The sequence below is a fragment of the Schistocerca gregaria genome, chromosome 6 (assembly GCF_023897955.1).
Source record: "Schistocerca gregaria isolate iqSchGreg1 chromosome 6, iqSchGreg1.2, whole genome shotgun sequence".
Classification (NCBI taxonomy): Eukaryota; Metazoa; Arthropoda; class Insecta; order Orthoptera; family Acrididae; genus Schistocerca; species Schistocerca gregaria.
This window is the reverse complement of record NC_064925.1, coordinates 140,430,574-140,450,904: the sequence shown is the minus strand read 5'-3', so window position 1 is coordinate 140,450,904 and position 20,331 is coordinate 140,430,574. Positions and strand designations below refer to the sequence as shown.

The following is a 20,331-nucleotide window of genomic DNA, read 5'->3' as shown; positions in this document are numbered from 1 at the left end:
ATGCCGGTTTACGTTACCGCTGTTGGTGAATGACGCTTCGTCGCTAAATAGAACGCGTGCAAAAACTCTGTAATCGTGCCGTAATTTCTCTTGTGCCCAGTGGCAGAAATGTACACGACGTTCAAAGTCGTTGCCATGCAATTCCTGGTGCATAGAAATATGGCACGGGGGCAATCGATGTTTATGTAGCGTTCTCAGCACCTAAGTTCCTGAGATTCCCGATTCTCGCGCAATTTGTCTGCTACTGATGTGCGGATTAGTCGCTATAGCAGCTAAAGTACCTACTTGTGCATCATCATTTGTTGCAGGTCGTGGTTGACGTTTCACATGTAACTAAACACTTCCTGTTTCCTTAAATAACGTAACTATCCGGCGACACTTGGATGATGTCGTCCAGGATACGGAACAGCATACATCGCACGCGCCTGTTGAGCATTTTGATCACAATAGCCATACATCAACACGATATCGACCTTTTCCGCAACGGTCCATTTTAACACGGGTAACGTATCACGAAGCAAATACCGTCCGCACTGGTGGAGTGTTCCGTGATACCACGTACTTATACGTTTGTGACTATTACAGCACCATCAGTCACGAAGCGAAACAAGTGATCCAACTAAAGCATTCATATCTCTTTACGTACTACACGAATCTGTAATAAAAATGGGGGTTTCTATTTTTAAAAACGCAGTTTATATCTGTCTGACCTATGGGAGCTCGCATTCTGGAGGACAACGGTTCAATCCCGCGTCCGGCCATCCTGATTTAGGTTTTCCGTGATTTCCCGCTCCAGGCAAATGCTGGGATGATTCCTTTGAAAGGCCGATTTCCTTCCCCATCCTTCCCTAATCAGATGAGACCGATGACCTCGCTGTTTGGTCTCTTTCCCCAAAACAACCCAACCTATGGGAGCGCGATTTAGCGGGACAACCATAGCGCCATCTGGTTTCCCCCTTCAAGCTAGACGAGTCCCAGTCACTATCAATGGACCTCCCTGTATATTCAATGACGGAAAAAATATCAACACAAAAAAATTAATTTAGAGTAATTAAATTTCTGGAATGCACTTATCTGGGTAACATATTTAAGTCATGCAAGATTATAAGTTAAAGTTCGCGTGCGACAAGCCATTGTAAATGTGTAATTCTGGTACATTAATAACCGGTGTAACCGCCAGAACGTTGATTGAAGACATAAACGTGCAAGCATTGTGTTTTCAGGCGCCATATGCCACTTTGAGGGATTGAGTTCGATGCCTGTTGCTCTTGGTCGGTCAATACAGGGACGGTTATATTGTTTGTGAATGACGCAGGGTGTGTGTTCCGATGATGTCGCGCACATGCTGGATTGGAGAGAGATCTGGTGATCGAGCAGGCCGAGGCAACGTGTTGGCTCACAACAGTGTTATGTGGATGAGGTTAATCTTGTTGGAAAATACCCTCTGGAATGCTGCTCATGAATGCCAGCACAACAGGTCGAATCACCAAATTGATGTACCAATTTGCAGTCAGAGAGCGTGGGATAACCCCGAGAGTGCTGCTGCTGTCATAAAGTCACAGCAATTCCATGGGTAGGCCCAGTGTGAATAACACCAAGACAGGTTGGTTGCAGGCCCTCTACTAACCAACACACGGCCATCGCTGGCACCGAGGCGGAACTAGCCTTCATCAGAAAAGTCAACAGCCCTCCACCCTGCCCTCAAAAATGGTTCAAATGGCTCTGAGCAATATGGGACTTAACATCTATGGTCATCAGTCCCCTAGAGCTTAGAACTACTTAAACCTAACTAACCTAAGGACACCACACGACACCCAGCCATCACGAGGCAGAGAAAGTCCCTGACCCTGCCCTCCAGTCAGCCCCTCTTTGACACCACTGTAACCCCAAATGGCGGCCTATTGAGGTCAGTGGAATGCACGCTACAGGGAGTATGGCTCGGAGCTGTCCTTGAAGTAACCGATTTGTAACAGTTCGTTGTGTCACTGTGGTGTCAACCGCTGCTCAGATTGCTGCTTCAGATGCAGTACGATGTGCCAGACCCATACGCCGAACACGATGATCTTCCCTCTTGGCACTGCCACGTGACCGTTTGGGCCCAGTCATATCGCGACCGTACATTTCCGAGACCACCGCTGCAAGCAATCATGTACAGTTCTACATTGTTGCCAAGTCTTTGGGCAGCATCGCAGAAGGAACATCCAGCTTCTCGTAGCCCTATTACACGGCCTGGTTCAAACTCAGATGTTGATAATTGCGTCTTTGTCGCCGTGAAGGCATTCTTGACTAACATCAACTCATCATGTCCAATCTCAAAGGTATTTAAAGCAGACCTGATTTGGGTCCTCATTGAGGACGTATGTTGCAAGTGCTACTCTTCACATGAAGAGGTACACGAGAGGAATTCATGGTGGGCCGCTCCAGAAGACTGAAGGTGGCGCTGCTAGCACCACTATTATCCGACTGGTGAGAAATTTAAATAGACATCATCTTCCCAATGTAGAAACATGCCTACGAATTTTCGTTTGAGTTGCACAATTCCTCCTTGGTGTTGGGCCTTTCTCCATCAATGTACGTACATACAGATAAACGAAAGTTTTATTTTTTCTGGGGAAATGGACAACATTGCCGCAGAAATGTATTAAAATAGGTATAGTGGCGGCCGGTGTGACCGAGCGGTTCTAGGCGCTACAGTCTGGAACCGCGCTACCGCTACGGTCGCAGGTTCGAATCCTGCCTCGGGCATGGATGTGTGTGGTGTCCTTAGGTTAGTTAGATTTAAGTAGTTTCTAAGTTCTAGAGGACTAATGATCTCAGATGTTAAGTGCCATAGTGTTCAGAGCCATTTGAACCAATAGGTATAGTTCTCCGGATTCGACGAAGATCTTCAGGAGGGTTCTCTGTTTATCAGGTGACTCTGGAACTATAAATACCCTTACAAATACCTCCACTCGGGAACCCTACTTCCAGGCTTGATTGAATAATAGTTATACGGCGCCCCGGCCAGCTCTCAAGTATCGGGAATCAAATACTAAAAACAAAGTATTCTGTTTGCGAATTTTGAATGGGAAGGTAAATTGTACTCGTACTCGAAATGTTGTTGTTGTTGTCTTCAGTCCTGAGACTGGTTTGATGCAGCTCTCCATGCTACTCTAACCTGTGCAAGCTTCTTCATCTCCCAGTACATACTGCAGCATTCATCCTTCTGAATCTGCTTAGTGTATTCATCTCTTGGTCTCTTAGACAATGTTTTCTGCCTTTTTCAGGTTATTGCTGAGATCACTTTTCAGTCAGCAGCTCGATGAGTGACGGTTGTGACAGTGGCGGTGGGGACACAGGCGGAGGCTGCGACAGTGGGGGTGGCTTCTCCGGAGGCGGAGACTCCTCCTGGAGTGGTGGGGGCGGCGGGGGAGACCACGGCAGCAGCGACAGCCACCACCACTCGTCCAGCCACTGGGACAGTGGCAACCACACATCCAGCCACTGGGGCAGCGCTAACAAGACCGAGTCCAGCACCGACAATAATGACTGGTGGAAGTCGTATGGGGCTGGAGCCGGAGCTGACGCAGGTGAACTGAGCTGTCTAATAGAATCACGGGCAGGGCGGAGCGAGAGCCACGTGGAAAGCGACCGCATCCCACGTGACCTGAGGTCGCTGCTCCACTAGACTGCGGCTGCTAAATACAGAGGGGTCCAAAACAATGTATCCACCGTTTAAAACTCCGTAACTGGCAAACTAATTGACAGAGTTGTCTCATCTTTGGTAGTGTAATAGTTTGTAGTTCCGGCAATAGCCCCACAAGCGTTGTATTGCGTTGTTTTGTTTTGTCAGGTGACACACGCCAGATAGCCAGTGTTTTGTTCTTAGTTGCACGCAGCCGGCCGGCCGTTGTGTCCGAGCGGTTCTAGGCGCTTCAGTCTGGAACCGCGCGACCACTATGGTCGCAGGTTCGAATCCTGCCTCGGGTATGGATGTGTGTGTTGTCCTCAGGTTAGTTAGGTGTAAGTAGTTCTAAGCTCTAGGGGACTGATGACCTCAGATGTGAAGTCCCATAGTGCTCAGAGCCAGTTGAACCATTTTTTGCACCTATTTACTCGAGTAATCATGGATGGCGCAAGGCTTACATTCGATGAAAGGAAGTCAGTTTTGAAGTGGTATTTTAAGTACGAAAACATTAATGAGGTTCGACTTCAATGGCGAAATATCAAACGCAGCCACTTACACGTTTAACGATTTGTCGCATTCGAGACAAATCTGAAGCCGAAGGCTGTGCTAAACATGTACGCAAACGACGATCTGGACGACCTGTCACAGCAACAAGTCCAGCTAACTCCCGTCGTGTGTTACAACAATTCACTCGCTCACCACAGAAGTCTGTGAGATAGAGTGCCCGTGAAATTGGAGTGAGTTGCTGAAGTGTTCCGCGAATTATGAAGACAGCAAAGTGGAAGTGCCACATCTACATCTACATCTACATCCATACTCCGCAAGCCACCTGACGGTGTGTGGCTACACGCAATGAACGAGGACGACCCAGATCGTAGAATGGAGTACTGCGAGATGTTTACTAACATGGTGCGCCAGGATGAAGAATTGGCAGAGATGATTGTGTGGTCTGATGAAGCACAGTTCAAACTCAATGGTACAGTAAATCGCCACAAATGCCTCTACTGGGCCGCCGAAAATCCGAACGTCCATGTAGACAAAGCCGTGAATTTACCAGGAGTAAATGTGTGGTGTGGGTTGTCTTACCGGGGTTTGATTGGGCCATTCTTCTTTGACTGCGCAGTTACCGGTGAGGTGTACTTTCAGAAGCTTCAGGCATCCATTTTACCTGCCACCCGAGTCTTGTATGGGGACGGAAGAGTTTACTTTCCACAAGATGGTGACCCAGCCCACTACCAAAAACATGTTAGGGCGTATCTCGACGAAAATCTACCAGGAAGATGGATAGGCCGTAGAGATGCTGTGGAGTCTCCACCATGTTCTCCAGACCTAACTCCTCTGGACCTTTACCTGTGGGGAACACTAAAGGACGTCGTTTATCGACAGAAGCCAAGCACATTGGATGAACTTCGATAATCCATCGTACATTCATGTGCAAATATCCAACTGAACATGTTGCAGTCAGTAGTTCGTGCTGCAGTTCGGCCGTATCGTTTGTGTGTGGATGTTAATGGTGACCATTTCGAAAACCTACAGTGATATCTTTAAGTTGGACTTTAAGCTACACTTTCACCAAAAATGTGACAACTCCGTCAATTAGTTTGCAAGTTATGGACTTTCAAACAGTGGATACATGTTTTTGGACCCCTCTGTATTACCTGTAGAGTTACAAGTTCCTGTACACTCCGCGCTCAGGGGATATACTACAACCCCTATTTATCGCTCACACATGGATCGTGAGGATAAGATTAGAATAATTACTGCACACACAGGGGCATTCAGTCATTCTTCCCGCGCTCCATACATGAATGGAACAGGAAGAAACCCTAATAACTCGCCCAATGGGACATATCCTCTGCCACGCACCTCACGGTGGTTTTCAGACTACATAGCAGATGCAAATGTAGATGAAGGTGTGACAAATCCTTTAACTTTGTCAGAAAATCGTGTTCATATTGATGAGCTGCCGTGGAATGTGTAAAAAAAGAAGCATTCATATGGTGTGCTAGATGCTATGAAAATTATTGGTTTCCATGTTTCTATGACGTTTATCACCCTGGCTAGTATGAGACCACATCTGTGGTATAAAATACCCGATAGTCCAACAAAAGGGTATTTGAAACTCATTTTTGCCCTAATACTTTAATTCGTTATGTTTTCTTAACTTAAACAACCTTTACTTACAGTCGATCATTAAGAATTCATATTTTCAATGAATACTGGAATTCTGCGTGCAGTACGTAATTAGAAACAATGTGAATTTTTCATAACAATGACGCTTAGATATGTGTCAGTTAGCATAAATTTGATGAATTTTACATTTAAAAGATGTATGTGTTCCAAAGAGAACGAAAAAAGAAAGATCGAAGTGAGACTTGAACCATCGATCCACGGAATGTATCATAACGCTACTGGTACAGTTACGAATTATTAACTGTAGTAAATGCAGTTGCTTAGGAAGTTTCAAAGACGATTTCTTCTGTAAACTTGAGAGAAACAATAAGAACTTCCACGTATGTTTTTCACTACGGATGACGAAGCAGCGTCAGCCATTTTCACACAGCGCGACACTAAGAACACAACAGAACAGAGACTGTGACTGAAAACTATTCTAGAAATAAAAACCACGTAGCTAATGCATGATCAAGAAAATCTTTAATGGCTATGAATACATTACAATATCTTAAAGTTTCATTTAGCGTTACTTAGTAATAAGATGTCTATTACATAAGTAGGACCTACTTACAAGAGCGTGACAACACGCCAGTGTACCTGTGCTACGGGTGCTGATCAATCATCGCGTTTGAGTTTGTTCACGTTATTTTTATTCTTATAATGAACAATGCATAATACAAAACAGTGTATTGTGTATTGGAGTATTTACATGTAAAAGTTACAGATCCAGCATAACTGTGTGTTCACCAACGTGTGCTTCTTGCAGACCTATTCATCTCCGTGTCCTCTATGACATTTTGCGGAGTATCTGAGGAGTTATGATTCGAAAAGCTTGTTCGATGCTTCAGAAATTTGATATGCAAATTGGTGGCGTCTCATACTAGGCCCCAAAATATAGGAATCTGAAACTTACGAATGACTGAAAATTAGGCTCTCCTTCTTTGCTCTCAGCCTAATCCTCCTCTGACTCGGTGCCTGACGTAGCCTATTTTTCTAACGCTCGGCGCCTATTGCCTGTGGTAATTGTCTTGCAGAGGTGTGGTCAGTTTAATATTTGAAGATCGGAAAGAGAAGTGCAGAGAATGCTTAAATATTCGAGCACCGGACCGCGAGGAAGGTCCATTCGACATGGAATGTAAAATGAGGATGTCACCATCGGAATAAAGGGATCTGTCTGAGTTTGAGTCAACAGTAGGTTGCTATGCCAGCAGAAGGTGAACTCCTGTCTGACTCCCACTGTCCGGTTCCTCTCTGATCGCTGACTGCCTGGTCCATCTGACAGCTTACCTACAGACAAATTCACTGACTGCTCACTGACTCGGCCGCAGCTCGTGGTCGTGAGGTAGCGTTCTCGCTTCCCGCGCCTGGGGTACCGGGTTCGATTCCCAACGGGGTCAGGGATTTTCTCTGCCTCGTGATGACTGGGTGTTGTGTGATGTCCTTAGGTTAGTTAGGTTTAAGTAGTTCTAAGTTCTAGGGGCTGATGACCATAGATTTTAAGTCCCATAGTGTTCAGAGCCATTTGAACCATTTTGAACTCACTGACTGTCTTTGCAACTCCTTCTGCTTAGGAGTTTTGTTACACTGTACCTTACACTATCCTCCAGGGCGATGAAATTCCTGTCATATCATCTTTCTATTAGCGAGGTCAATTTGTTATCCCACCCAATCACGTTGTGTAATCTCGCCTCGCAGTCTTCATACAGGTTGAAAATTTACGATCTTTCGACGGCTGACGTGTAACTTGGAAACTCCCCCTTCACTACCTGGTATAGCATCTTTGGAAGAACGTACACCAAGTTTCAGTCATATTGGTCCATTTATTTGTGTTTGGCATTCGTGTGAATCAAGGAAATCGAGTGATTGTCAAAAAATGGACGAAGAATAATTTCGTGTGGTGATTAAACTTACTTTATGAAAGGTAAAACATCTCAGGAGACTAAAGAGAAGCTTGATAAACATTACGGTGATTATGCACCTTCGATTATAACACTTTATAAGTGGTTTCAAAATTTTTCGGAGTGGCCATATGGGTACAAGTGATGCTCCAACGTTCTGGACGCCCTGTAGAGGTTACCACCCCAGAAATCATTGATAAAATCCATGATATGGTGATGGATGACAGAAGAGTTAAGGTGCGTGAGGTTGCTAGTGCTGTGGGCATCTCGATTGAACGGGTACATAATTTTTAGCATAAACATTTGGACATGAGAAAGCTGTCGGCAAGATGGGTTCCGCGATTGCTCGCGCTTGACCAAAAACGGAATCGTGAGAAGTGTTGCAAGGATGGTTTGCAGCTGTTCAGGAAGAATTCGCAGGACTTTAAGCGCCGTTTCGTCGCTGTGGATGGAACATGGATACATTACTATACTCCTGAGACCAAACAACAATCTAAACAATGGGTTACCAAGGGAGAACTTGCACCAAAAAAGGCGAAGACCAGTCCTTCGGCCGGAAAGGTTATGGCGACTGTCTTTTGGGATTCGCAAGTGATCTTCATCGACTATCTGGAAGAGGCTAAAATTGTTACAGGTGCATATTATTAATCGTTATTCGACGGTTTGAAAGCCGAGCTGCAAGAAAAACGCCGGTTATTGGACCGTAAAAAAGTCCTTTTCCATCATGAAAATGCACCAGCACACACCTCAGCAGTTGTGATCGCAAAATTAATGGAAACAGGATTACAACTCGTTTCAAATCCCCTTTTTTCTCCAGACTTGGCTCGCTCGGACTGCTACATCTTCCCCAATTTGAAGAAATGGCTGGTAGGACAACGATTTTATTCAAACAAGGAGGTGATTGCTGCAACTAATAGCTATTTTGCAGACTTGGGCAATTCCTATTATTTGGAAGGGATCAACGAATTAGAACAGCGTTGGACGAAGAGTATAAGCCTAAAAGGAGACTATGTCAAAAATAAAAAAGGTTTCCCCCAAACACGTAAGTAGTTTTTATTTTTGCACGGACTTTTCAAACGTCCCTCGTACTCTGTGATCTGCAGCTTCCTGGCGAATTGTACGCCGCTAGGATTATCTTCAAATGTTAGGATTTCTCAGTTGCCAAGAATGCAGCGACCTAATAACAAACCCACATATGCGTAACCTGAATTCTTTGCTCAAGTTTACCCATGTTTTGAGACTCAGCAGTGGCCCTCTTGCTGTCTGTCAGACTTTACACTGGGTACCGTTTTCTGAACAAAGCAGACACTTAAATTTGTTAAGTTTCGCGTACAGGTTGCAGCTGAAGCGTCCCTTCTTATTTTGAGCAACTGGTGGCGAAGAATTATAGAACTTTTGTACAATTCTTCATTAGTCTTGTACCGAGGTTAAGTTACATGGAACTAAATCATTCCCTATATTGAGCTGTCTGGTGAGGTAAGGTCTGAACATTGCGTTGGTCGTCTCAGTGGATGTAGAGGCTCTTATGAACACGCTCCATCCAGCAGCCTAAAAATTGTTCATTAAGGAACTCACGCGCATGTGTTGTGAAGTGTACTGAAGCTCTGTGCCGTCCGCGGTGGTCTCGCGGTTCTAGGCGCGTAGTCCGGAACCGTGAGCCTGCTACGGTCGCAGGTTCGAATCCTGCCTCGGGCATGGATGTGTGTGATGCCCTTAGGTTAGTTAGGTTTAAGTAGTTCTAAGTTCTAGGGGACTGATGACCACAGCAGTTGAGTCCCATAGTGCTCAGAGCCATTTTTTGAAGCTCTGTCTTGTAATCATATGTGATCCGTGACGTCCTTGTCTTTGAGTTAAGGCATTAACCACGTTTGCATTTCCAAAGAAGAATTACCATTCACATACACGTAAAAAAAAATATGGTCAGACAGAGTGCCACGACTACATCCAAGCCCATACAATAACATGAAATGAGTTATTTCGCAACATAACACTACCCACACTGTCTTATTGCGACTAAACATGAGCGTACATAGAAAGTGACGAAGACACTTCACGCCATGAAATTTGGCACCAGAAAGTGATTGTGAGCCAAGTGTAACAGAAACTGACAGTTTCACCAACGATAGGAGATGGTAAACTTACTCGAAGCGCAACAAAAGGGGAAAATTACTTGAAAGTGACAAATTAAATTTGAACACGTTCGTGACACAGTTAACTATATACAACACGACCACTCAGTGCTATAAATCGGACTTCCGAGTGTTATAAATCGCACCTTATAAGTCAGATTTCTCTAGAGAGAAATGCCTTTACCATCTATAAAATAATTTGCCTAATAAACCATAAATATTTAGCCCTGTGTGGTGAACCCAATGGTCCACGTAGTCTCAGCAGCAAGAAATCTCCGAGTAAATGCATCCTCTTTAACATTATAAAATTCTAATGGGGAACGCATGTGCATTGTAACCTTCACTTCAGCTCGAAGCAAAAGCAAGAAGCACACCACCCCTTCAAAGTGCATGAGAATCCTAACATGGAGCCAACTATATGTTACTGAAATTAGTAATACGAGGAAAAGGCATGAATTAATGAATTTGTGAAATCTAAATGCAATAAATAAACAGTATAATTTACCAGTAGATCAATAATTCAACTTCGTCATGGTGGCGACGAATAATTATCGACTGAGAATAGTTAATATTTTTTCTAACAACATCTCTGATTATCAAAGAAATAATGTCACAAAGCGCGTGGAATCTTGTCAATGAGTGGAAAAATACTTTTAAGTCACCTGAGTCCTAATACGGCGAAGGAATCCGGTCACCGTTTGTTCTGAATGTAGTAAAATGCGAACGCAGACACAATATTCTATGTGTGGAATCTGCATGCAAAAATACGTGAACCGGTGTCTTTACCTAACGTGATGCCTACCGTAATTTCTAGTCATATGAAGGCAATCACAATGCTTGCGGCTGGCTGTGATCTTACCATAATACCGATCCTAGGTGGTTGAAAGTCTTCATTTGCACTCTAGATAAATGTCTGCAAAACTACTCGCTAAAGCGTGCTGCACCGGACGACGAGCAAAATAGCATGACAGGCCAGAAACGAATTCTACCGTCTAGCGTTCCCATTGGCTCAGATGGCTCTAAGCACTATCTGAGGTCATCAGTCCCCTAGACGTAGAACTACTTAGATCGAACTAACCTATGGACATCATACACATCCATGGGCGTGGCAGGATTCGAACCTGCGACCATAGCAGCAGCGCGGTTCCAGGCTGAAACGCCTGTTACCATTTCCGCTTCTATGTCAATAGCTAAGTTATTTATTTTCAGATTTTTATTCAGTAAAAATGGAGATAAAGCCATGAAAAGAACTACTTTCCTAACCAATAATGCATAGGAACTTCTAAAGCCCCAGATATAAAGGAGATATCAAGCACCACAGGTACCTAAAGAGACCAGGAGGCATGGCCCTGCATTGCGTGGAACGGAGGAGACTGTAAACATGCCACAGTAGTTCGTAAGTTACTGGCTAGTTGCAAGCCCTGCATTCTCCCATCTGGCACCTATAGTTCTGTTCTTGTTATCCCTCGCTCCATTAAGGACAAGGCCACACAGACATGCGATCCTGAGGTTGTGAAATCGCGCAGTGTCAAGGTAGCATCGCCATACCCCGTTCAGCTATGCAACAAGCCGTCAAACTCGCGCCTCAAGGGGCGAAACCGTCAGCTACACAAGTGGTAGGCCAGAAAGGACTGAAGTAGTACTCCCGTGAACACTCCCTTTGTCCCTCGAGCCAAACAACACCCGAGTTTTCCTCTAACCAGTAAGGCTCGCAGAAGTCCACTAAGGGCAAACGGTCTTCTCCTTCATCAACTCGAAGATCCTTGACAGTATCGCCACATGATACCTTAGTCTGGCCAGCCTCCATGTCGCTGGTTCGCACGACCAACCGTTCTTCAGCGTTGGACTCCACAGACCAACAGCACAAGCAAGCCGATGTTTCTATGGACCACATGTAGCAGGATCTCCCTGCTTCTGTGCCCTGAAGTAAGGACTCGTCACCGGCTTTCACTCAGCAGCCGCTGAGGTGATACCCCTACATCTCTTCCTCATCATGACTCTCCTCCAATTGAACGTTCATGGCCTTCGGTCCCACAAAGGGGTTAACAGCTGCTTTTATCATTGCCGTGTCCCCTTTTAAATTGGAAATTTGTGATAAGCACTATGGGTCCAAACTGCTGAAGTCATTGGTCCATAGGCTTACACAATATTTAATCTAACTTAAACTAGCTTATGCTAAGGACAAAACACACACACACACACACACACACACACACACACACACACACACACACACACACACACACACACACATGCTAGAGGTAGGGCTCGAACATCCAACAGGGGAGCTGCGCGATCTCTGACAAGATGTCTCAGACTGCATGTCTACCCAGCACTGCTGTCCCCTTGTACTCTGCCTTCAGGAAACGAAATTGCGCCCTCACGACCACTTTGCGCTTTCACATTTCCATTCGTTTTGACCTTCCCCCTAAGGTCAGCTTCCCGTTTCATGGGGACATCTTGCTGCTCATATGGGATGACATTCATAGCCAACCCAACTCCCTGACTACCCGTTTTCAAGCTGTTGCAGTTCACCTTTTCCTTTCCCTCCTGACTTTTACCTCTGAACCATTTATGTCCCTCCATCATTCAATGTCACCAGGGCGGACTTCCTACAGCTTATTGGGCAGCTCCCCCCCCCCCCCCCCGCCCCTCTCCTCCATTTTTCCTGTTCGGTGACTTTAATGTGCATCATCCTCTTTGCGGTTTCCCAGGACCTGTCAGAGAGGTGCTCTCTTGGCTGGCCTTCTCAACCAACCTAACCTCTTCTGGCTTAACCCTGGAGCCCCCACTTTCCTTTCCAGCTCCTTGCGCACCTATTCCCATTTGGACTTATCCTTCTGCACTGCCCAGCTTGTCCATCATGTTGAGTGGTCCGTTCTTTCTGACACATACTTTGAGCCACCATTTTCCATGTGCTCTCCGTTTGCTGACTCCTACCCCATCCATGTGCGCGCCCAAATTGCAGCTTACCAAGGCTGACTGGCAGCTTTGCTCCTCCCGGGCGACCTTTGATGAACAAGATTTCCCCAGATGTGATGACCAGGTGGAATACCTCACAAACATTATCCTTACTGCTACAGAACGTTCCATTCCTCATACCTCCTCTTTACCACGCCGTGTCCCAGTCCCTTGGTCGACTGAGGCATGCCACGATGCATTTCGCTCATGGAGACATGCTCTCCACATTTTTAACTGTCATCCTATGATTGCGAACTGCATTCATTATAAACAGATGGGTGCAAAGTATCGTCGCGTTCTTCGGGACAGCAAAAAAGCTAGTTGGATTTCATTCACTAGTGTTTTTAATAGTTCAACCCCTTCCTCTGTCGTGTGAGCCAACCTCCAATGGCTCTCTGGGACCAAGATCCATTCCCCAATTTCCAGCCTGACAGTAGCAGATGATGTCCTCATGTACCCAATTGCTATTTCCAACACCTTGGACCGCCATTTTGTGGAAGTTTCGAGCTCTTCCCACTATCACCCTGCCTTCCTCCAAAGGGAACGAGCGGAGGAGGCTTGGGCAATACCCTTCTCTTCTCCAAATCGTGAGTGCTACAATGCTACCTTTACTTTAAGGGCGCTATATCATTCTCTCAGTCCATCCCAATCCTTTTCCCCAGGGAAAGACGCCGTCCTTATCGTCATAAACCCTATAATGGCCCGTATCCTGCCGGACATCTCTAGCTCACATTTGTTGACGATTTTGCCATCTATTACAGTTCTCCAAAGACCTGTCTCACTGAGCGGCGTCTTCAGCGAAGTATTGATCATCTTTACTCCTGGAGCACCGACAATGGCTTTCGCATTTTCCACTGACAAAACCGTCTGCATGAATTTCTGGCGACGCAATTGGTTTCTCGCACCATCTTTGTATCTTGTGCCTGTTGCCCTTCCACTAGTTGAAACTACGAAATTCGTGGGGTTCTTACTCGATAGCTCGATAGGAAATTCTCTTGGCCCTCCCATGTGTCTTACCTGGCAGCCCACTGCACGTGGTTCCTCAGTGTCTTACGTGTCCTCAGTGGTACTTAATTGGGTGCCGATCGAACCATCCTCCTCCGTTTGTACCTGTCCCTTGTCCATTCGAAATTCGACTATGGGTGCTTTGTTTAAGCGTCTGCACGTCCATCCATCTTACACTATCTCAACACTATCCCCCATTGTGGCATCTGTTTGGCCACACGCCCCTTTTACACTAGCCCGGTTGAGAGTCTGTATGCTGAAGTTGCTGAACTAGCACTGTCCAACGACCGTGACTTTCTTCTCAGCAGGTATGCATGCCGTTCGTCTGCCATGCATGGCCACCCATCCTATTCCTCCTTCTTTGATGATTCCTTTGATCGCCAGTACAGAATGCGTCCCACTTCTCTGTTACCTCCTGGAGCCAGTTTTCGGCACTTGCTGCGGTGGCTTAACTTCACACTACCGTCACCTTTTCCAGTGGGTGTGAACCCTTCACCAGCTTGGCTTCGCGAAACGGCCCATGTTAACCTTGGCCTCCATTCGCTTCCTAAGGACACTATTCCAGCCTCAGTCTATCCTCTTCAGCTTCACGACCTTCACATGGAACTTCGCGATAGTACCTTTTTATACACTGATGGCTCTCATACTGACCATGGGGTCGGGCGTGCCTTCGTCATTAGCACCCGTGTCTTTCGATATCAACTGCTGGCGCACTGCTCAGTATCTACAGCCAAGCTCTTCGCCCTGTGTCAGGCCTCGGAGTACATCTGGCGATACAGCCTTTTCCATTGTGCCCTCTGCTGGGACTCATTCAGTGCCCTTCAAAGAGTATGTACACTTTACACCGACCGTCCCCTAGTGCAGCAGGTCCAGCAAAATTGCACTTGCTTATTCTTGGTGGAGCCAGGGTTATGTTTCTGTGGGTTTCTGGTCATGTTGGTCTGCCAGGAAACGAGGCTGCTGACGTTGCTGCCAAGGCTGTAGCCTCATACCTGAGCCCATGATTTCCTATATTCCCTCTGATGATCTCTGTGTTGCCGTCTGTCAGGAGTTGGTGTCCCTTTGGCATTGCCAATGGTCCTCGCTTCACGGGAATAAACTCTGGTTTATTAAGCCTCTCCCAGTGGCTTGAATGATCTCCTCTCGGCCCTCCCGCCGGGAGGAAGTCATTTTAAGTAGGCTGCGTATTGGGCACTGCATTTTTAGCCATTGTCATTTGATAAGTGGCACTACAGCGCAACTTTGTACACATTGCCCCCAAGTTTTAACTGTCCACCACTTCCTTGAGAGACTACCCATCTTTTAACCGTTTACGTTCCTGCTTGGTTTTGCCGTCTGAGTTATCAGCAGTTTTAGCAAATGACGCGCAGGCTGTCAACCGCATTTTACTTTTTATCCACCTCTGCAATATGCCGATGGCCATTTAATTTTTAGTCTTGGGCCTCCGTTTCTGTATGGTGTCTTTTATTAGCCCTTTTTCCACGACCCTGTTTGTAGCTGTCTTCTATTTATGTCAATTGGGACCGACGTACAGTCGTTTTTTAACTCCTCTCTGTTTTCGTATTCTATAGTCTTGACTTGGACGCGTATTACGCCCTAAAGCAAAAGAAAAACCAAAAACCAAAGTCACAACAGGAAAGAAAGGGAAAAAGAGGAAGGTGTTATGAGTGTGGTCGAGCATGGGGTAAATCAATCAGGAAGTGGTGTGTTAGGTGTGATAAATGGACGTGCCCTGATCAGTTGAAAGGTGTTTGTTTGAAATGTTTTGACATTGTGGACTGAAATAATACATGTGTCAAAAAGTAATTTTCGAAATATTGATTTAACTGTTGTATTACTGAGCTCATATAAATAATTCAGAAACTACACTTCTTATTCATTTTTACTGTAATATAAGTTCATTATTGTCTGTTTTAATTAAAACAGGTTATTTGTGTATGTTATGATACATATAGCACATTCATGTGTAGAGTTGAGTACACAACCAATAATGTAGCAGAAATTCACGCGACTACTGCATGGTTAATATTTAGTCTTAACACTTCATTTAACTATAAATATTAATTTGTAGCATTAAATGACAAATTTCAATAATTTGCGATTTTTTCATTCCCTGTCATGCAGAGACTAATAGTCCTGGGGAAATAATGAAGAAGACCTTGCTTGAAGGTAATGGTTCCGAAATATTAAAGAAAAACATGAAACAGTGGTCTTTTAAACGCCCCCCCCCCCCCCCCACAGTGTGATTGCCCTCTCTCGAACTACTCCCAAATCATGGCCAGCTGAATTCTACCCAAGATCGCGAACCAGCCCGCGAGCAATACATTGCGAGTCCAAAGTCCGTGGACATCTTCGTAATTTGGAAGATTAAAGGGAAAATTGAAATGTGATGATGGAACCATAGGTTTGATGTGAGGCCGCTACTTTTGGAGTGAATGTCATTCATGGCTGCCAGCTTGAAATCCGCCATTTAGGACTCAAGTCATTTTTTTAAAATGGGAAGGGGGTGTATGACACATCAAATAACACTCGCTTGAGCTCTGGAATTGAGTGGTGTAATTTGTTTTTCTCCATCTTGTACAGTTTAGAGGTTATCAATGTTCAAAGTTGTGAACTTACCTTCATACCGACTGCTACAACACATGTTCTACGTGTTGTTCATCCCTTGCAATGCACAACTGTAGTCGCCGCAACCACTCTGACTGCACACGGAGGAGGATGTCTTCTGCAATTTGGTCACAGGCGTCTTATATGCATTCCTCCAGGTGTCTCAAATCACGGATGCTCTCAGCATACACTGTCTGCTTAAGATGTCCCCATGGATAAAAATCAAGGGGCGTTGAGTCAGGGGATCTGGGTGGACATTCCACGGGATCACGGCGACTAATCCACTTCCCTGGCAGTTGTTCCCCCAACCATCCATGGACGCCAGTGCCATAGTGTGCAGGGGCTCCATCGTGCTGAAAATAAGACGGGAAAACGCCGTAGCGTTCAGTGTGGAAGGGAACACAAGGTCCTACAGCAGCATCAGATACTGTGGTGCAGTTAAGGAGTTGTAAATGCAAAATGGTACAATGATGCTGGTGTCCCGTGTGCCACACCACACCATCACCTTCGCTGGACTATGTTCTCAAATTGGGACAATTGCATCTCTCCAATACCGACAATTATGTCGATTAACCCCCCTGTTCAAAGTGAAATACGCCTCGTCGCTGAACAGTGTGCCCTTGGTAAACGAAGGATCCAGTTCAGTAGCCCACAGGCAGAACTCCAACCGGCGATCAGGGTCATCCTCGTTAAGTCGATGTTGCATCTGCAGCTTGTAAGGATGCCACTTATTGGTGTGCAATATCCGGAGAACGGAGGTTTGGCTCAATTCACATGCTAGGGCCACACGACGGGTACTTCGTTTAGGACTTTTCACAAACGACGCAACAACCGCAGTTGGAGTTTCCTCATTGGTGGCAGACATTGGTCGCCCACTTCGTGCCCTATCGTGATCAGAGCCCGTCTCCCGGAACTTGGTGATCACGGAGGGTCCGTGCTGTGCGATACCGGTTCTCCGTCTGGGTCTCGTCTGTTGTAGTCAGCTGCCATTGTTCAGTAGCTGCGTTCCCCTGATATAAGGATGATTTCGATCTTCTGTTCACGTGCCAGACCCATTTTAGATCACCTGGAACAAAGAGAGACATGAGTCGCTATCAAGGTAACTTTGAACATTAATCACTACTAAACTGTACAAGATAGACAAATACAAATTACACCACCAAATTCCAGAGCTCAAGCGAGTGTTATTTGATGTTTCATACACCCCCCTTCCCATTAAAAAAAATGACTTGAATCCAAAACGGCGGATTTCAAGATGGCGGCCATGAATGCCATTCACTCCAAAAGTTGCGGCACCACGTCAAATCTATGTTCCCATCATCACATTTCAATTTTCCCTTTAATCTTCCAACTTATGAAGGTGTCCAAGGACTTTTGACTCGCCCTGTATAAAGATTCAAGCGCCATGGCTCAGCACCCCTCTCAGGAGGCGACAGTCTAATTATAACCACCCTGTATCCATTCTATGCATTATTAGACGTTTGAAGCTTGTTGTAGTGAAAAGTTTCCAGTGCTAATGAGTGGCTCCAGTGCACAGCCAAGTAGCAGCACTTGAACATGTGTTCTTCTGTTGTCAGGAACTGCCGACAACGCGAACTGGTCGAGCACCACCAATTACAATGATGACAGCAGCCAACGCAAGCGTGATAATCGTAGAGGAGGAGGAGGCGGTGACTGCTGCAACCTGTTATAGCAGCAGCAGCAGTCTCAACGCCATTGGTCAGCAGCGCCAAAGGATGTCATCAGCGCTAACTAACTCCTGTTCTTGGGAGTTTTGATTTTGCCACATCGAGACATGGAATATGTGGCTGGGCCCGTTTATGAACTTTCGTCTCCGATTAGTGAGACAGAACAATTTTGTACAAATATTTCGTCTGTGGACAGTCGAATTAACATAGAACATGCGTAGCATTTGTCTAGACTTGGGAATTCAAATTAACTACAGCAAAAACAAAGGACCAAATTAATTTAATTAAAAAAAAGCTGTTAGTCACCAGATTAATTGAAATGAGTTGTTTTGTATCCACAATCACTTATCCATTAGACTTCCTCAGTAGTAATGTCACTTTCTACAAGCAAATAGTTCAACTCGCTGCAGACTAGGCACTAATTACCATCCTTGGTCAGCTCAGACTGACTTCCTCAGTCTGTTAAGACTTGCTCTGAACCTTTACTGATTAAGATTTGTGTCTGTGATTGCAAAGTTAGCTGAGTGGCTACCAAGTAACCTGCTACAGTCATACTCTGTATTTCTGTTTCTTCGTGAGGGTAAGTGCTGTGTTCATTTATTCTGTAACCAACCAAAATATATCACAGTGATTTGTGGAACTTACGAACTAAACCATATTTCATGCTCAAATAACGGTAGGTGTGGACGTGTAGTCAAAGTTTTCTTCACTTTTGTCTCAAAACATCCGAAAATTTGATTTAGCCTTTAAAAAGAACTGTAGTTTGGCACTTGGTTTAATTCAGAACAAAAAAAAATCATTTAAGAGCAGAGCATCAGTGTTAACAGTCGCTGGTATACGTCAGTCTCTGCACTGTTGACGTGATGGTAAATCTGCTGGTGGGGAACGTCAAATTTTGTATGACATTAAAGCTGTTGGAGGCTCATAACTGACAGAACAATTAGTCTGTTTCAGTTTTCGTCTGACATTTTTGTGCTTCGTCTTTGCACAGAGATGTGTGTCTATTGTCTACTGTGATCAGTCTTAAAGAAAGAAAATTCCTTTCTGTCATCACCACATATAATAATTCCAAGTTTTCTAGTAGCTTGTCAGATATTATTATTACGAAGGATCTAGACCAGACATGATTACGAAATTTGGAAACTGAATTCCTTGTATGAAACTAAAAAAAAATGCACTTTGATACTGCTGTGGTCCACTCTGAAATATTGAACTTTTTTGTGAGAAAATTAGCTGTAGTTACACAATTAGATTAATGACCGATCTGTCTGGGATCTGGCAGTATTTTTCTCATAATTAGATTGTTTCACTTTACTATGTAGCTATAATGTGATTTGTATGAAATTATGTAACTCTTTCCAAAGTACAAGCCCAAGAAAGTGAGCATGATAATGGAGTGGAACCTCCAGGTGACTGTACACTTATTTCAGGAAGTTTATCATTAGCTTCTGTGGTAACTGTCGCTTTTCATAACCTCAGCAAACTCTTTTGCTTCTATTGTCATAGATTATCGATAGAACTTTGATTGAATCACTGTGAATGTAATGTTGTAAGACAAGAAAAAGTGCACTTTTTTATTGGAATGCTGGCTATGGGTCTTCTTCCATATGTTATTGTTACTTAATGTATTTTGGTCTTTGTATTTATGTATTTTTGTGTAGCTAACAATATTCTTTAACATGTACTACATGATTTCTTCGTGAATGCTCATCTTTCATATCCTAAATTCATGTAATGTGTCAATCTGCATCAGCAGGTGATCGAATGTACACAGTTTGTCTCTGGCTTGTACCTGAAACATGTATATCAGTATCGATGTTTGCCTGAATAGTTCAACCCAATGCACCTTCAATGTATGAATCTGCAATGATTTATTATAAATGTTCTAATTGGAAATCTCAAAATAAAAGAATATTCAAATGATTTTTATTTTTAATCAAAGTTAGGTTCTGCACTGTCTTTATACTCTGCTGAATTTACCTTCATCCTGCTGTCTGGAGTTTGGAACAAGAGGTAACCAGTATAAGCCAACATCTGTTAGTGTCTGTGCTTGTTATTACTTGCATTTCACTTATCTTTGGCTAATGTACTACCACAGAATGTGCATTATTTTGAAGTCGTATATTCTGGTTTACACATTATGTGCTTTAACGAAATAAATTTCTGCAGCTATTAAACTACCGTCTGAAATATTGTTCTAT

General features: G+C 44.6%; 1 protein-coding gene across 1 annotated transcript in view; it reads left to right on the top strand.

The window, feature by feature from the left end:
• The window catches only part of LOC126278183 (uncharacterized transmembrane protein DDB_G0289901-like), a 101,482-nt gene extending 81,429 nt beyond the window's left edge, over positions 1-20,053 (top strand). Inside the window, exons 2-3 of the mRNA XM_049978094.1 lie at positions 3,267-3,569; positions 18,020-20,053. Coding sequence (XP_049834051.1) covers positions 3,302-3,569; positions 18,020-18,135 — 384 coding nt within the window. The 5' untranslated portion in view covers positions 3,267-3,301 and the 3' untranslated portion in view covers positions 18,136-20,053. The remainder of the gene's footprint in view (positions 1-3,266; positions 3,570-18,019) is intronic.
• The last annotated feature ends 278 nt before the right edge of the window (positions 20,054-20,331 follow it).